The 18,701-nt window shown below is 40.0% G+C and overlaps 1 protein-coding gene across 2 annotated transcripts in view; it reads left to right on the plus strand.

Moving 5' to 3' along the window:
* Nucleotides 1-418: 418 nt before the first annotated feature.
* The window catches only part of LOC147624722 (uncharacterized), a 56,674-nt gene continuing 38,391 nt past the window's right edge, over nucleotides 419-18,701 (plus strand). The window contains exons 1-3 of one of the 2 annotated variants that reach the window (XM_086820014.1): nucleotides 671-743; nucleotides 887-1,135; nucleotides 1,270-1,356. In XM_086820014.1, the coding sequence (XP_086676140.1) occupies nucleotides 1,084-1,135; nucleotides 1,270-1,356 (139 nt within the window). In that variant the 5' untranslated portion in view covers nucleotides 671-743; nucleotides 887-1,083. Of the gene's footprint in view, nucleotides 574-670; nucleotides 744-886; nucleotides 1,136-1,269; nucleotides 1,357-18,701 lie in introns of those variants that run through there. The other variant, XM_086820013.1, reaches the window with a different exon arrangement.

Genomic DNA, 18,701 nt, shown 5'->3' on the forward strand with positions numbered 1-18,701 from the left:
ACTTGGCAAAAAGTGCCATGTTGGCACCAATCAACTCTTGGCTCTACTTTCCATGTTTTTGTTTTATTCTTTCTTCTGCCGCCCGAAAGGTTCACACTGGGCGACGGAAGAAAATTAGTGCAGTCTTCCTTCCGCCCTCTGTGTGAACACTCGGGTGGCGGAAGTGTGCATTTTTTAACTTTTCCACCTGGAATTGCTCATTTTTGAGTGTGTTTTCCGCCGCTTCACTGTGAACTGGGCCTAAGCTCTTGCATGCACCACACGTCACACCTGACTCGCTCCTTTAAGCTTATGCTCTTCTGGCTCAAAGGACATGTATTTTTTAACACTAGGGATCACGAAGAACTCAATTTATAAAATTAGTAGTTTTCCAGGGAAGAACTCAATTTATAAAATTAGTAGTTTTCCAGGGAAAAACCAGACAGATATATATATATACAAAAGTGGCGGGTGATCTCTCCTCCTATGGCAGAGAGCGCACAGCCAACCGTCTCTGAGCAAGACGGCACTCCCTCGCTCTCCGCTCACACGCATGGCCCTGCGCCCGTCTCCTCTGAGTCCTCCCTCCCCAAGGTAAATTCAGATTATCGCAACAACAGTGAAATGAAAAAAAACCTCCATACAACACAACAAAAGAAAATATGCGTCGTTAATTTCGGCTCATGTTCAGGGCATGCAACAAGTGGAGCTGGAGCTCAGACTTCTGGAGGCTCTAGAGATGTATCACCCAGCCAAACTGCAAGGTCCGCCTTCTCTTCTCTCACTTTTCTCTGGTATTTTTTTTTTCAAACAAAAGGATACGCTAAGTGTAGATGCATCCAAAGCCAGCAACAGATGCATCTGTAAGAGTTTTCATGTGCAATTGCCCCGCGTTTTCTCTTCACAGAAGGTCTCTTCTAGCTCGCTTCCCACTACACACATAGGAGATCTTCATGAGTCAGTCCTATGCCCATGCAATGAACCCCTTCGCTCAGTACTTCGCCCCAAAGTCACCTTCTTGGTTTAGCAGAAAGACCTCTTTGCAGGAGCTCATCGCCACTTTGCAGCTCCCAGAATGTGGGAGAGGCAGCGGGTTCTGCTAGCATGACAGGATCGTCTGGTCCTGTTGATATCGGCCTTTCAGCTTCTGCTATGGGTAAGCTTTCTGTCATTCTTAAAGCAGCCAAAGTGAATCAAAATGCAGTATGGATGACTGCCCAAACTGTTATAGGTTTTTTGTTCATGGACTCAGATGTGACACACCTCACCCATAGTGGTGCCACGTGGCAGGCACACAGGTAAGCCATTCCTGGAGGGCAGCCAGGCAGCAGTCGGCAGGCAGACCATGGGAAGGTCGGCAGGACAGGTGTGCATCAGGTCAGGCAGGCGTCCAGCAGCCCACACGTGTGTGCCACGTCTTTTTTGTGTGGGCTGTAAACTGATGTCTTCTTTCATTCTGTACATAATACAGAACATCTTGTGTGTGCTGTTTGTTTGATTCCACTGCTCTCTTCTTTGTCTCTACTATCAAATCCTAGAAAGGCATGAGTGTTCTAAAGTTGTATTAGAGCCTTGTGATGACTGTTTGGATTGGATAGAGCTCCTAGTTGCCAGGAGTGCACAAGTTGGGTTTGGGAAATTGTTTTATTTGGGCATCTCTTATTTGTCACTGGTTCTCGCTCGATTTAGAGGCACTTATGGAAGTGCTTTCCCGTATGGAGGAGCAAATTGTTACTAGTGTGAACGCAACTATGGAGGCCATGTCTACTCGTCTCGACAGGATAGAGGTGGCATCTTGAGTGCCTATTGTTCCGGATTTGGCATCTACAGAGGCTCGTGCTTCTTAGCAAGGCCATGATGATTCGAAGGACGAAGTGGCGAAACTTCTCGGAGGATTCACTCCTTTGGATGCAGGTAGAGATGTTATGTACCTAACGCTAATAATTGGGATTGGTGGCCTAATCTAGCAGGGTTAAGGGAGCATTGGGATTAGCGAAAGGAGGGTGATAATATGGGTGGCTAAGGTGGATTATTAGTAAAACCATAGTTACTAGCTATTTATGACTAGTTGGTTATTTATAGTAGTAGTAATCACTACCGTGGCATGTGCTCCACGAACTTGAGAATCAGATGCATGTAACTTTCCTGCATAAGGCAATGTCTCTCCATGAGACAACTCAGAAGGCGAAGCTCTTCTAGTGGCAGACTTGTCAACCCTACCATGGGATACATGTCTTGAATGCATGTGACCATCATGCCCTTCATGAGCACTAGCATACATATACCTGTCAGGCTTTGTGCCTTGTGGAGAAGATGCATGACGAGAGGTGATTGTCACCTCTTCCTTTTGCATAAATGACCTCAACCTTTGAGATGCGGGATCTCCATGCTTCAAGCGAGGTGGATTTCTGAATTTCAGCTCTCCGTCTTTCCCCTCTTTGATGTCACCTTTGCGGAGGAGGTAGGAAAGTGCCAACTCCCTTGGCTTCTTGCCTACTTCTCGTGCCATGGACTCAAAAGTCACATCTACCATTGCATCGGCTTTCCTTGCTTCAATGGCACTTTGCACATGGGGATCTTCATGCAAAAATTTCAGCTCTTGCTCTTGTGCTTGCAAAAGCTTTTTCATATGCTCCATTTCAGTCCTCATTGCATCAGGTTCTTCTTCTTGCATGACTGTCTTTCCTCGAGACAGTTGTCCCTTTGAATCACTATCATTTACCCTTTCAAGGGGCTTGTGCCTTCCTCGTAGAGCATTGGAACCACGCAAGGCACTTGATGGGCCCCTCGAATTAGGCACTTCCAAAGGGTTGCCTTGGCTGTCCATTGTGTTAAGTGTGCTGGAAGTGGGGTGTCCAATACACAGGTTCGTTTCCCCACTAAGAAGAGGGAAACAACCGTGCTCTGATACCAATGAAACCGATTCCGTCAAGTGGGAAAAGACTCCGTTGGACACCCACACGCGTAATAGCACAACTTAATATCACAATTTGAAATGGACAACTTAATAACAACTGAAAATTGAAATGAAATGAAATGTTGATAGATGGACACCAGCACTGGGGCCTCAATATATGATATATTATTGGGAGTACTTAACAAATACAATGCTCCATGGGTTCAAAAAACCAGATGATGTCCATGTACAAATGAATACAGTACCAAACAAGAGACTCGAAGTAGATGTTCGAAGGAGAGTGACCACTTGAGTGGTCCAGTCTCTATGGTCTTGTGCCTCCACTGGACTCCGCGGAGAGCGCCCAACTGGTGTTCCAGGACCACGCACAAACAGGCGCTCCCGTACTAACGCTTGGCTCTCCCGATCTCGGCACCTTTGGACCGTGGTTCTCCAAAAGCTTGGACTACTCGGCACCGAACGGGTGTTAGCCGTAGAGAGAATCCTTTATCAGATTCACAATTTACTTAAATCTGAATTCACTTACTTGTAGCTCGCAAATGGAAGACAGATACCCGAGATGTCTGTGTGCAGCTACTAGTGGTGGACACCAAGACACAGCAGCCTGTCGAGGAGGATGAGGAGTAGCTGCCTGTGGAGAAGGTGTAGCCATCTGAAGAAGGGAGATGTCGCCTATGGAAGGGAGGCGCAACCGCCTGCAAAGGAGCACAGCCGCCTGCTGTGAAGGAGGAGGAGGAGGCGTAGCCGCCAATCTGAAGAGGAGCCGCCTGGCTGCAGAGCACAGCCTGCTCGAGTGGACACACAGCCTGTTGGAGACGGACAGCCGCCTGTATGGAGAAGGGATACTTGGCTGCAGCCGCCTCTAGGGTGGCTCAGCAGCGCCTTTGGAGAAGTAACGCTTGGCTGCAGGACAGACGGAGCAGCCGTCTGCAGGGTAGCTTACTAGAGAACAGGCCAGCCACGTCTCTTTTTTGTAGAGATTGGAGAAGAGTAAACAAACACAGCTGGCCGGCTCCCCACGTTTGCATGGGGGCGGCCAGCTTCAAAGTGTGGTGTGGGTAGGTGACCATGCATCTGTTAGACATCATCCCCTACTTGCTGGCTTCCTATTTGGTGTCCTATTTTAGCCTCTAGGACTGACCATGTTAGTCAGAGGGGCTGGTCACCTCTCACTCATATTTTACCCATATTTATTCCCCATTTTATGGTCTTGGGATTTTCCCCTCTTGCTCGGGACATGTATTCCTTTTGATGATGATATTGAGAGCAGGTTCTCACCTGTGTTTCCTCTGCATCTTTCTCTGTCTCTCTCCCTCCTGTGTTTCCACTTTCCCTTCTTCCGCTGCGCATTCTATCATGGTATCAGAGCGCCGGGGATTTTCAGCAGTGGATGCTCCCTCCTATACCTCTTCATATCTGCGTTTTTTCCGCCCCTGGACAGACCTGCGTTTTTGCGTTTTCAGCAAGGGCAGCAGCACGTAGGTTGCTGCGTTTTTCTGCAGGTGGCTGTCTACAACAGTTTTCAGTAGTTCTCGGCATTCATACCCTCCCTTGTAGTGCTGGTCGCCTGTTTTGTACAGGCTAGCAGGAGCATGTTTGCTGTTTTTTTCTTCTACGTGTTTCTGATGCTGATTTGCTGATCTGAGGCTTGGGTGTACCTATTTCTTCAGTGTTTCCATATTCAGCCCCTTATACCTCTGTTTTTTCAGATTTGCAGCCATGGTTGCTGCGTTTTTTCTGAACCGATCTTGCTGGTAGCTCTACCGACACTTGGATACATTTCACATGCGTTCACTTGTTTGGTTTTATTTTCATAAATTGTTTGATGTAATGATCTTGATCCATGTTAATCAAATATCTTTTGACATTCAAAAACCATCCTCAAGAAGATGCAAAATGGGTACCGAGAAGTTTTTCCGAGCTTATCCTGAGATCCTTAGTTCTTTTCAAACCCAGCAAACCTGCAATTGACGGCAATTGCAAACTCAAGCAAGAGGGATGTAATGAGAATATATTTTAAGTCCTCTTTAAGAATATTATTTTTTCCTCTTGAGTAATTTGGGGACGCCTAGGTTACTCTTGCGTCATGCCGGCTAGGTTAATATCGTGGGTGACACCACTATAAATATTAATACGTGCGGTATATGACGTATGCTTGGGGCCGTCTATGATTATTTTAGTTGGGTTTGTACGGCAAGGTGATTCCTGGGGTACTTACGCCTGGTAGTCATGAGTTGGTTATGGTTTGTGCCTGTTCTATAATTGTGGGATTAATTTAATTATTAATTGGGCTATATTTTCAGGTGATAAAGATTACGAGGATTGATAAATAATGTCGAGGAGAATGTTTCTTATGTGCATCATATTTATTTTTACAAGTGTAGCTTGTAACCTTAGTAGTTGATTTTTCCATTTTGATACATTGGGAAAAATACATTTATAATGTTGAATTTATTAAAGCCTAAAGGCTTTACCCTAGCCCCAATTTTAGGGACACTCTATTTTTGTTGTGGAAGAGTGTCGTGCTCTCTAAAAGCACACTTTGTATATTTTTGGGGGCTATGGCTCATTTTTGCTTGGAAGCTAATAAAAATACTCTTGTGTGGGGGAAGGCTACGCACAAGGGGGGGGAAAGATTGCACCCAGCATGGTGTTGATGGTAATGTTTTTCTTTCTCTTGCTTATGTTTTGTTATGTGCTTTAATTTTCAATTTAATTCAAGTAGTTGTTTTATTGAATTAAATTGAAAATTAAAGTATATAACAAAACATAAACAAAACATAAGCAAGAGAAAGAAAAATATCACCATCAACACCATGCTGGGTGCAATCTTCCCCTCCCTTGTGCGTGGCCTGTCCCCACACAAGAGTATTTTTATTAGCTTCCAAGTAAAAATGAGCCATAGCCCCCAAAAATATACAAAGTGTGCTTTTAGAGAGCACGACACTCTTCCACAACAAAAATAGAGTGTCCCTAAAATTGGGGCTAGGGTAAAGCCTTTAGGCTTTAATAAATTCAACATTATAAATGTATTTTTTTCAATGTATCAAAATGGAAAAATCAACTACTAAGGTTACAAGCTACGCTTGTAAAAATAAATATGATGCACATAAGAAATATTCTCCTCGACATTATTTATCAATCCTCGCAATCTTCATCACCTGAAAATATAAGCCCAATTAATAATTAAATTAATCCCACAATTATTAAACATGCACAAACCATAACCAACTCATGACTACCAGGTGTAAGTACCCCAGGAATCACCCTGCCGTACAAACCCAACTGAAATAATCATAGACGGCCCCAAGCATACGTCATATACCGCACGTATTAATATTTATAGTGGTGTCACTCACGATATTAACCTAGCCGGCATGACGCAAGAGTAACCTAGGCGTCCCCAAATTACTCAAGAGGGGAAAATAATATTCTTAAAGAGGACTTAAAATATATTCTCATTACATCCCTTTTACTTGAGTTTGCAATTGTCCTCAATTGCAGGTTTGCTGGGTTTGAAAAGAACGAAGGATCTCAGGATAAGCTCGGAAAAATTTCTCGGTATCCATTTTGCATCTTCTTGAGGATGGTTTTTGAATGTCAAAAGATATTTGATTAACATGGATCAAGATCATTACATCAAACAATTTGTGAAAATAAAACCAAACAAGTGAACGCATGTGAAATGTGTCTAAGTGTCCCATTCCACAGAGGTACCTTCCATATACAAAAGCTCGCTGGTGAAAGATAGAAGACATAGATACGTCTGGTGTAGCCATGTGAAACCAATCTAATGTCCCATACCATAGATTAATTCCACACGACACTACCTTAAGAATAGAAGTTTGAGATAATTCCCTCTGAAACTTTCATTCTGACATAACTTTTCTCTATCCTCAAAATTAGACTATAAGTCTTATTCCAAAAATGAATTAGGTCGAAATGGAAATTCTTATCAACTTAAGATTATACATTACTGTCAATAACTTGATGAATTCTGGGGATTTGTTCTTGATCTTAATCTTGTAATTGTCTAACTAAATTCAAAAATTATAATCTTTGAATAGGTTTATAATTCTTGAATTTGTGAATCTTACTTGTAAACATTGAAATCTAAAGGGGATCTTGATCTTAAGCTTAGTCTTAAACTTGAAATTAGAACTTGAAGAAAGATAGACATCTTGCGTCCTAGTTGATAGCAAGAACTTGATATACTAGTAATGAATCTTGGCTTAGATTAAAAATACTTGAAAGGACGAAAATTGAGAGATTAGTCTTTAATTAATTATAATTGCAATTCTTGAATAAATCTTATTCTTAAGGGGTTTAAATCTTGTAGTTGAATATATCTTTGACTTAGAGTAATTCTTGGTCTAGAAAGAATCTTGTACTTGGATAGATCTTAAACTAGAACACTTGAAAATTTAAACAAAACTTTACTTGAATTGGTATAAACTTCGTAATTGTGATTGGTATACAACTTAAGCTTGGTTTCTAGTCACTTGAGAGCTATTTCTTTACTTTTCTCATCATCACTAAATTCGACTTGAATCAAAGACTGGAGAAACTTGCTTGGTTCTTGAATCTTCAAATTGGTCTTAATCTTCTATGAAATGTCTAGCAATCATTTTTACTTGAATTTGGGCAGCTAGATCTTGAAGATAACTTTTGCAATTCTTGTCTCGATCTTTCTAGTTAGGTCACGGTATCTAAAATTCTTTTCAAGAGCTAAAGTTTTCTAACTAGGTCTAGAAGGAAAGAATATTCAGAAAATAGATACGAAAGCAAACAAGAAATTGTATACAATAAGTATTTTTTTTTATACATACCTCCACCTTTGGTTAATGTGTCGAGTGCGTTAACCTCTTCGGTGTCAAGCGTGTCCTTTGGTGCAATTTGGTTCTTCTTTTTAGTTGGGCAAGATTTAGCATAATGTCCCATCATCTTACACCTGAAACACTTGACAACAGACAGCTTGGATACGATGTTATTGGTCGGGCTATGCATGTCAGATGCTTCCATAGTTTTAACTTTCTTCTTAATATATTTGTTCATTCTAGACAGATGTCGTTCAATCTTTCTTTGAAATTTGTCCCGATGCTCTCGTTCTTGATTCAAAAGAATATAGAGAGAATCAAGCTGTTCTTGAATAGTACGACGGTGCTGCGGATATTTACTCATTTCTTGATAATTAAAAGGAATAGGAAAAATTAAAACAAGAGAAAAGATAAGGTTTCTTATCTTATATGGAATGTCGAGCTAGATGTGAGTCCTGCCAAGTTAGCTCAATACACAAATGCATAATTTTTCAAGAAATAATCCATGTACTCTTAAAAATTAGAAAACTAGCCGTAGGTTAAAGCAACATTTTAATGATATCTTCACTAACAAGCTGTTTATATTATTCGTACTTCATGAGGATTTAGAAAACAACATTATTCATAAGAATTTGACTAAAGTCTCAAAATTTCTCTTGAGGTAAATTCTAAAAATCTGTAGAAGAAATCCAAACTAACTATATGTACATGGGATCCTTTTCCATAAAATATGATGGGAATAGTAAAAAAAAAATATTTTCTTTTGTAAAACATTTTATTGATCTCATTTAAGCTTATTTAAAAGCTTTTAAGAAAACAACATTATTCATAAGAATTTGACTAAAGTCTCAAAATTTCTCTTGAGGTAAATTCTAAAAATCTGTAGAAGAAATCCAAACTAACTATATGTACATGGGATCCTTTTCCATAAAATATGATGGGAATAGTCAAAAAAAATATTTTCTTTTGTAAAACATTTTATTGATCTCATTTAAGCTTATTTAAAAGCTTTTAAAGCTTAGTCAAAAGCTTTATATATATATATATATATATATATATATATATATCCCACGAGTATTCTGACAGCGCAGCGCGTAAGAGTAAAAAGGGAGATTAAAAAAAAAAAATTTAGCGCCTCCTGGATTTAGCGCAACCGGCCAAGATTTGAGGGAGAACTTTTTTTTTTTGGTGGATTGAAAGCAAAAGCTCACAAAGCTTTTAGCTAATATAAGCTTTGTAATAACAAAGCTTTTAAGCAGTAAATCAAGGTCTGAAAATTCCTCCTCCCTCTGAATTCGCAGCGCTCGGCGTCGTCGGCCGGATGGAGAGAGGTTGGAAGGAGAGAAAAGCGCGCTGCCGCCCGGGAAGCCTTTGCCCATGAAGGAGGGAGAGAGAGAAAAAGATTAATTGGAAATTTTATATATATATATATATATGGCTTTTACTTATTTCTCACACAGACTGCGCTTTTACTAATTGAGAGAAATTAAGAAAAATTCATCACTTCCCACCCTTGATTATAGAATTCAGACAGTCTTATTGGTTTAGCAATCATGCTATGACCCTCCATGCTCCTCTGCTTGCTCTTTCAATCCGTACGGACAGATTAAGAAGAGGATTAGTGAAGAGGAAGGTGGTTTTATGGTTTTGGAAAACCCACTAATGGTTTTCCACCTAGTTTTACCCTTTGGACAATAGATTGATGGAGATTGATTACCCAATGGTTAAAAACAAGCTTTATTTCATCCATACATAAACAAAAATTCCTAAACGTGTTCTTCTTTAATTTAAATTCAAGAAAACTACCAAAATCACCTCTGTTTTTGTCTTTCACCTCTTTTGACCGCCTTCAAGAAAATTAAATTACACCAAAGCTTTGATACCACTGACACAGGATCCTTTAATCTTCTTGAAGGGAATAATAAAAAACTCATAAATTATATCAAATATTAAAACAACTACTTGAATTAAATTGAAAATTAAAGCATATAACAAAACATAAACAAAACATAAGGCAAGAGAAAGAAAAACATGACCATCAACTCAATGCTAGGTGCAATCTTCCCCCCCCCCTTGTGCGTGGCCTTCCCCCACACAAGAGTTGACTACCAGGCGTAAGTATCCCAGGAATCACCCTGCCGTACAAACCCAACTGAAATAATCATAGACGGCCCCAAGCATACGTCATATACCGCACGTATTAATATTTATAGTGGTGTCACCCACGATATTAACCTAGCCGGCATGATGCAAGAGTAACCTAGGCGTCCCCAAATTACTCAAGAGGGGAAAATAATATTCTTAAAGAAACCTTAAAATATATTCTCATTACACTACCTTCAACTGGGCTTCATCTATTGGACCTGAAGGTACCTTCTCTTCAGCGTTTTTCCTCATAGGAGGTGTGGACACTGGCTAGCCTGAATTTTCAGGTTTGTAGCCCTTGTTTGGCTGCATTCTCTTCTCCAGTGTGGACACAGATCACTTGCAGAGGGGGTTTCTTGATTGGATTGTGGCTTTGGAGGCAGTTTGGTACTTGAGGAGGATTCTGAATTTCTGATTTCAGTTAGCGTTTTGTTGATTTTAAAGCATCTTGTTATGAGAATATATTTTCAGTTCTCTTTAAGAATATTATTTTTTTCCTCTTGAGTAATTTGGGGACGCCTAGGTTACTCTTGCGTCATGCCGGCTAGGTTAATATCGTGGGTGACACCACTATAAATATTAATACGTGCGGTATATGACGTATGCTTGGGGCCGTCTATGATTATTTCAGTTAGGTTTGTATTGGCAGGGGGATCCCTGGAAGTACTTACACCTGGTAGTCATGAGTTGGTTATGGTTTGTGCTTGTTTAATATTTGTGGGATTAATTTAATTATTAATTGGGCTTATATTTTCAGGTCAAGAAGATTACGAGGATTGATGATTAATGTTGAGGAGAATGTTTCTTATGTGCATCACATTTATTTTTACAAGCATAGCTTATAACCTTAGTGTTGAATTTATTAAAGCCCAAAGGCTTTACCCTAGTCCCAATTTTTAGGACACTCTATTTTTATTGTGGAAGAGTGTCGTGCTCTCTAAAAGCACACTTTGTATATTTTTGGGGCTATGGTCTATTTTTGGTGGAAAGAAAGCTAATAAAGAAATACTCTTGTGTGGGGAAAGGCCACGCACAAGGGGAGGGAAGGTTGCACCCAGTATGGTGTTGATGGTGATGTTTTTCTTTCTCTTATCTTATGTTTTGTTTAATGCTTTAATGTTCAATTTAATTCAAGTAATTGTTTTAATATTTGATATATTTTATGAGTTTTTGATTATTCCCTTCAAGAAAATTAAAGGGTTCCGTTCCAGTGGTATCAGAATTTTGGTGTAATTTAATTTTCTTGAAGGCGGTCAAAAGAGATGAAAGAGACAAAAACAGAGGTGATTTTGGTAAATTTTTTGAATTTAAATGAAAGAAGAACACGTTTAGGGATTTTTATTTATGTATAGATGAAATTAAGCTTGTTTTTAACCATTGGGTAATCAATCTCCATCAATCTATTACCCAAAGGGTAAAACTAGGTGGAAAACCATTAGTGGGTTTCTCAAAACCATAAAACCACCTTCCTCTTCACTAATCCTCTTCTTAATCTGTCCGTACGGATTGAAAGAGCAAGCAGAGGAGCATGGAGAGCCATAATCAGAATTGCTAAACCTTCCCTTTTGTCAGTTTCTATAATCAAGGGTGGGAGGTGATGGATTTTTACTAATTTCTCTCAATTAGTAAAAGCGCATCTCTCTGTGAGAAAAATGAGTAAAAAGTCATATATATATATATATATATATATATATATATATATATATATATATATATATATATATATATAAAATTCCCAATCTCTCTCCCTCCTTCAAATCCGGGCGGCAGCGCGCTTTGCGCTTTTATCTCCATCCGGCTGTGCGAAACCAAGAGGCGTAGAAATTTTTTTTAATTTTTCTTTCTCGATCCGGCCGGCGGCGAACGGTGCGAATTCAGGTTGGGGGGAAGAACTTTCAGCTTTGCGATTATGGAGGCTTAAAAGCTTTGATTATTACAAAGCTTATATTAGCTATAAGCTTAAAATGTTTATTTTTATTTTTATTAGATGCTGTGCGAAATTCAGTAGGCGCTAAATTCTCCCTTTAAAATTCTTTTTTTACTCTAGCGCACTGCGTTGTTGGACTATTCGTGGGAGAAAAAGAAATTATAAAACTAAAGCTTTGACAAAGCTTTATAGAGATAAAGCTTTATAAAAATAAAAATAAAAATAATAAAAAAATTAATTTTAAAAAAAGCTTCATATTATTACTATTATTATTTCTCATTTCCCTTCTCTCTTTATGCGGTGAGCGTACCCTAGTAGAAGGAAAACTATTTTACTATATATATATATATATATATATATATAATCAAAAGTTTTACAAAAGAAAATATTTTTTTTTACTATTCTCATCATATTTTATGGAAAAGAATCTCATGTGCATATAGTTAGTTTGGATTTCTTCTACAGATTTTCAGAATTTGCCTCAAGAGAAATTTTGAGACTTTAGTCAAATTCTTATGAATAATGTTGTTTTCTAAATCCTCATGAAGTACGAATAATATAAACAGCTTGTTAGTGAAGATATCATTAAAATGTTGCTTTAACCTACTGCTAGTTTTCTAATTTTAAAGAGTACATGGATTATTTCTTGAAAAATTATGCATTTGTGTATTGAGCTAACTTGGCAAGACTTACATCTAGCTCGACGTTCCATATGAGATAAGAAACCCGATCTTTTCTCTTGTTTTAAATTTTTTCTATTCTTTTAATTGTCAAGAAATGGGTGAATATCCGCACTATCGTACTATTCAGGAACAGCTTGACACCGAAGAGGTTAACGCACTCGACACATTAACCAAAGGTGGAGGTATGTGTAAAAAAATTATTTATTGTATACAATTTATTGTTTGCTTTTGTATCTGTTTTCTCAATATTATTTCCTTCTAGACCTAGTTAGAAAACTTTAGCTCTTGAAAAGAATTTTAGATACAGTGACCTAACTACAAAGATCGAGACAAGATTATCAAAAGTTATCTTCAAGATCTAGTTGCCCAAATTCAAGTAAAAATGATTGCTAGACATTTCATAGAAGATTAAGACGAATTTGAAGATTCAAGAACCAAGTAAGTTTCTCCAGTCTTTGATTCAAGTTATCAATTGCTTCACCATCGAATTTAGTGATGATGAGAAAAGTAAATAAATAGTTCTCAAGTGATTAGAAACCAAGCTTAAGTTGTATACCTATCACAATTACGAAGTTTATACCAATTCAAGTAAAGTTTTGTTTAAATTTTCAAGTGTTCTAGTTTAAGATCTATCCAAGCACAAGATTCTTTCTAGACCAAGAATTGCTTTAAGTCAAAGATATATTCAACCACAAGATTTAAACCCCTTAAGAACAAGATTTATTCAAGAATTGCAATTATGATTTAATTAAAGACTAATCTCTCAATTTTCGTCCATTCAAGTATTTTAATCTAAGAAAAGATTCATTACTAGTATATTAAGTTCTTGCTATCAACTAGGATGCAAAATGTCTATCATTATTCAAGTTCTGATTTCAAGTTTAAGATTAAGCTTAAGATCAAGATCTCCTTTAGATTTCATTGTTTACAAGTAAGATTTACAAATTCAAGAATTATAAACCTATTCAAAGACTATAATTTTTGAATTTAGTTAAACAATTACAAGATTAAGATTAAGATCAAAAACAAATCTCGAGAATTCATTAAGATCAAGAACAAATCCCCAAAATTCATTAAGATATTGACAGTAATATAAGTGATTATTTTTCAATCTTAAGTTGATAAGAATTTCCATTTCGACCTAATCCATTTTTGGAATAAGACTTATAGTCTAATTTTGAGGATAGAGAAAAGTTATGTCAGAATGAAAGTTTCAGAGGGAATTAGCTACTCCGTCTCAAACTTCTGTTCTTACGGTAGTGTCGTGTGGAATTAATCTATGGTATGGGACATTAGATTGGTTTTACATGGCTACACCAGACGTATCTATGTCTTCTATCTTTCACCAGCGAGTGTTTGTATGTGGAAGGTACCTCTGTGGTATGGGACATAGATCCCTTTTACATGCGTTCACTTGTTTGGTTTTATTTTCAGAAATTGTTTAATCTGATGATCTTGTCCTCCACTTGTGCCATGAAGCCATCCACTCATTGATTGCACAACTGAGGACAGTTGATTCCCAATAGGGGGGACTGTTATGATTCATGTTAATCAAATACCTTTTGACATTCAAAAACTATCCTCAAGAAGATGCAAAATGGATGCCGAGAAATTTTTCCGAGCTTATTCTGAGATCCTTCGTTCTTTTCAAACCCAGCAAACCTGCAATTGAGGACAATTGCAAACTCAAGCAAGAGGGATGTTATGAGAATATATTTTCAGTTCTCTTTAAGAATATTATTTTTTCCCTCTTGAGTAATTTGGGGACGCCTAGGTTACTCTTGCGTCATGCCGGCTAGATTAATATCGTGGGTGACACCACTATAAATATTAATACGTGCGGTATATGATGTATGCTTAGGGCCGTCTATGATTATTTCAGTTAGGTTTGTATTGGCAGGGTGATCCCTGGAAGTACTTACACCTGGTAGTCATGAGTTGGTTATGGTTTGTGCCTGTTTAATATTTGTGGGATTAATTTAATTATTAATTGGGCTTATATTTTCAGGTCAAGAAGATTACGAGGATTGATGATTAATGTTGAGGAGAATGTTTCTTATGTGCATCACATTTATTTTTACAAGCATAGCTTATAACCTTAGTGTTGAATTTATTAAAGCCCAAAGGCTTTACCCTAGCCTCAATTTTTAGGACACTCTATTTTTATTGTGGAAGAGTGTCGTGCTCTCTAAAAGCACACTTTGTATATTTTTGGGGCTATGGTCTATTTTTGGTGGAAAGAAAGCTAATAAAGAAATACTCTTTTGTGGGGAAAGGCCACGCACAAGGGAGGGGAAGATTGCACCCAGCATGGTGTTTGATGGTGATGTTTTTCTTTCTCTTATCTTATATTTTGTTTAATGCTTTAATGTTCAATTTAATTCAAGTAATTGTTTTAATATTTGATATATTTTATGAGTTTTTGATTATTCCCTTCAAGAAAATTAAAGGGTCCCGTTCCACATCTATACCTGTGTTTTGTTCTTGGCCTACACAGTTTCCCGGTTTCTACATGCTTCTTGCCTTCTGTTGGCGGTGGAGTGCTATTTTTGCTGGATAGTAGTGTTTTGGCTGCGTTTTGCTTCCCACAAGAGTTTTCTACACTCAGAGGGGGCCCTTCTCTAGCTACTTCACTTGAGGATCAGTTTCGGGAGCTGTGTTGTATTTGTGGAGACATTCTTCTTTGACAGGAGTTTACAGTTATTTGGAGGAGAGCAGTGATCTTTTCAGAGAGAGTTTATTTTGTTCGAGCTTGTGTTCTTTGCAGTATTTGCAGAACAAGGAGGGTGTTTTGCCCTTTTTTTTTGCAGTGTGATCCTTTCACATGGATCTTTTATCTGTTGCTGATTCTTGGGATCTGGTTCTACTTCTGGAACAGTCTTCTGCTATCTATGATGCTTTTGAGGACTTTGTTGCCACTGCAGTTTATATTCCTGCTTCCCTTCCTCATTGTGAGGAGTCTACCTTTGCCTCTCTTTGTAATGCTTCTGAGGATGCCCCTCCCCCTACCAGTTCTGATGGCTTGTTGTTTTGGAGGATGGTTTTTTGGACCCAGTGGGATGCTTTGGATTTGTGGTTGCTAACCATGCCTGGGGCACAGTGGTACTTCTAGAGTTTTTTGGATTTGGATTAGAATCAGGTTGGGCTTGTACCAGTCCGACGATATCATTTTTCAGAGGGGGATGTGGAGTCCTTTCACCTTGCGATGCCCACCTCAGTGGCGTGTACTTATGTACAGCATTGGGCAACTCATGTTATGGAGTTTGAGCAGATGGACCCCATATTTTCCACAGAGTCTTTACATCTTGCGATGCCGACCTTTTCAGAGGATGCTTTTATACAGCATTTGGCTACTCTTGGTACAGAGTTGGAGCAGATTGACTCTATTTCTTTTGAGGGTTCCAGTGAGGAGAAATTTGCTTCTCCCAGGATTGATTATATACAGGATCTGATCTTGGTTAGTTATGAGGTTTTTCATACCTTCTTTAGGCTGGATACACGACATTCGACTGCGGGGAGTGTTCTTACACTTGGGTTTGGAACCATTATTTGGAGCAGCACGTCGTAGCCTATATGGTTGTTTTCTTCCAGAGGAACGGTGTACCTGGCAGCTTGTTCTGTTGCTTTTGTAGCTGAGTTGCTGAGGAGATTGCTTGTGGAGCTTTCTTGGTACCTGTTTCTGGAGTCTTTCATCTTTGATCGAGGACGGCGTGTTTGGCTTCTTGGAGTTTGCTCAGCATCCGGTGCTGAGAGGGGGTGTTAGACATCATCCCCTACTTGCTGGCTTCCTATTTGGTGTCCTATTTTAGTCTCTAGGGCTGACCATGTTAGTCAGAGGGGCTGGTCACCCCTCACTCATATTTTACCCATATTTATTCCCCATTTTATGGTCTTGGGATTTTCCCCAGTCGTGGAGGTATTTATCCCTAGTCGGTTGCCTTCATGTAGAGGTATATATAGCCGGCATGCCTCCCTCATATTTTTACTGCTTGCATTGCTTGCCTAGCTTGTCTAGCTGCAGTCCCTCACTTACGAGGTTCTCCTCTCTTGCTCGGGACATGTATTCCTTTTGATGATGATATTGAGAGGAGGTTCTCACCTGTGTTTCCTCTGCATCTTTCTCTCTCTCTCTCTATCTCCCTCCTGTGTTTCCACTTTCCCTTCTTCCGCTGCACATTCTATCAGCACCCACCCTACACACACACTTAAGGGGCTAAGTGTGGCTCCCCACCTTGGCCCATATGTGGGTGCCTACTTTTAAGTGAATGAACTTACCTTATAAAATGAAAGGTTAAAAATAAAACTATTAAACCAACAAGTACAGTACACTTACCACTTGTTCACACGCAACAAAACTCGTCAGAAGACAGAGCAAACGTCACGACTCACTGGCAGGCGTCCCTGCTCAGTAAGTGGCACGTCAAACAGGCAAACACAAAAATACAAGTCATGCGAAAACAGTTTCAAACATGCAAAACATGAGTGCATGTGCAAATAGTATCATGGACATATCTCCCGTTCATGGAACAAGTACAAAACATCTGTCGGGCACAAAAATGGCACGACATAAAACATAAATCCTGGTCTTCCTATGGAGTGACAGTCCCATAGGTAAAACACAGTTCGAGGCACGAGCCTCCCTATGGAGTGACAGTCCCATAGGTAAGACACGACAGAAATACTGGCTCTTCCATGGCGTGACAATCCCATGGATAGAATACAGTCTAGGTCATACACGGGTGGCACCAGTCTGGCTCCCGTCCATACGACACCATCGTGCTAACACACGGGTGGCACCACTCTGGCTTCCGTCCATGTTAAGCAAAATTACTGGCCTCTTCACATGAGACACCGGCCTGGCCTCAAGTGAACGAGACATAAAACTGGAGATGGACTAAATGGTTGGCCAATTGGTGACAACTGCCACCTGCCTGGCTTTTCGAGAGGTTCCCATGGAAAGAATATCCTCATCTACATGAATTTCTTTGTCCCGAATACTACGAGACATCAGAGCATAAGTTACCTGTACAGTTTCCTCTGACCGACGAACACAAGAACCACCAACATCAGTACTGGAAAGTTCCTGTCAACTGCTGCCATTGAGTGGCAAGCTATCCTCCATCTGGTCTCGGAAAGCCTGCACCTGCAGCATATCCACACTTAAGTGGCCATTATTAGACTGCTACTCATCACAAACCTGAGGACCTGGGAGAGAGTGTGCTGAAAGCTTGTAAACTCCATTCTCTACTCCGCCTTCCCAAACCACTTGGCCTGTTGCTTTGTCCCGGAGAGCAACAAAATGCTCATCAAACTCCACCCGTACGCCAGTCTTGCAAACCTGATGCACTGACAACAGATGAAAACCAAGTGACGGAACATACAACACCTGGGAAGAATGCTTCCTCCCTCAGCCATCGGGAACTATCTCCAACCTGCCCTCATTGTGAACTGGGATAGTGGATGTATTCCGAGTAAGAATGTGACCAGAATACTTGCAAAGATCGTGTAAATCTGAACGGGAAGGAGTCATGTGCGTGGAAGCACCACTCTCTAGAATCCACTCCCGAGTATCCGTAGCGGCGAGTCCTCCAACCTCCTCCCTGTCTGAAGAAAATGAAACATCGGTGTCCATCACCTCCAAGTGCACAAAAGCCGGAGTCTTCATGATTGTTGCTGAGGAATCTTCACCCTTCTCGGTCTTGCGCTTGGGACACTACCTCCAATAGTGGCCTTTCTCGCCACAATCATTACAGGTCCTCTCTGCCTTTAGTTTCTCGCGGTTAGCATCGGACTTCTTCTCAGAAGACTTCTCCGATGAAGCCTTCCCTTTGCCCGAGTTACGGCCTTTCGATCGTTGGCCAGTTAAGGCCTCTGAATCTCCGCCCCGTGGAGGGTTCGCGAATCGTTCCTGCTGGTCCAAGACCATGGGCACAAGCTCCTCCCACGTGATGGTGTTGAGCTTGCCACTGGTAATCAAAGACGAGTAAAATGCTGCGTACTGAGAGGGCAAGTGCGACAGCAACGTTATGGCCATGTCCTCTGACGAGATCTCCTTCCCAGCCTGAAGAACTTCCTGCTGAAGAGCGTACAGCTTGTTAATATGCTCCCGCTCGTCGACGACTTTGCAGGGCTCATAATCCGCATCTGTACTTCCAAGGAAATCCTCTTCATGGGCGATACTGAAACCGATCCCGTCAAGTGGGAATAGACTCCGTTGGACACACCCACGCGTA

The sequence above is a fragment of the Cibotium barometz genome, chromosome 25 (genome assembly GCF_041138505.1).
Source record: "Cibotium barometz isolate CiBa-2024 chromosome 25, ASM4113850v1, whole genome shotgun sequence".
Taxonomy (NCBI): Eukaryota; Viridiplantae; Streptophyta; class Polypodiopsida; order Cyatheales; family Cibotiaceae; genus Cibotium; species Cibotium barometz.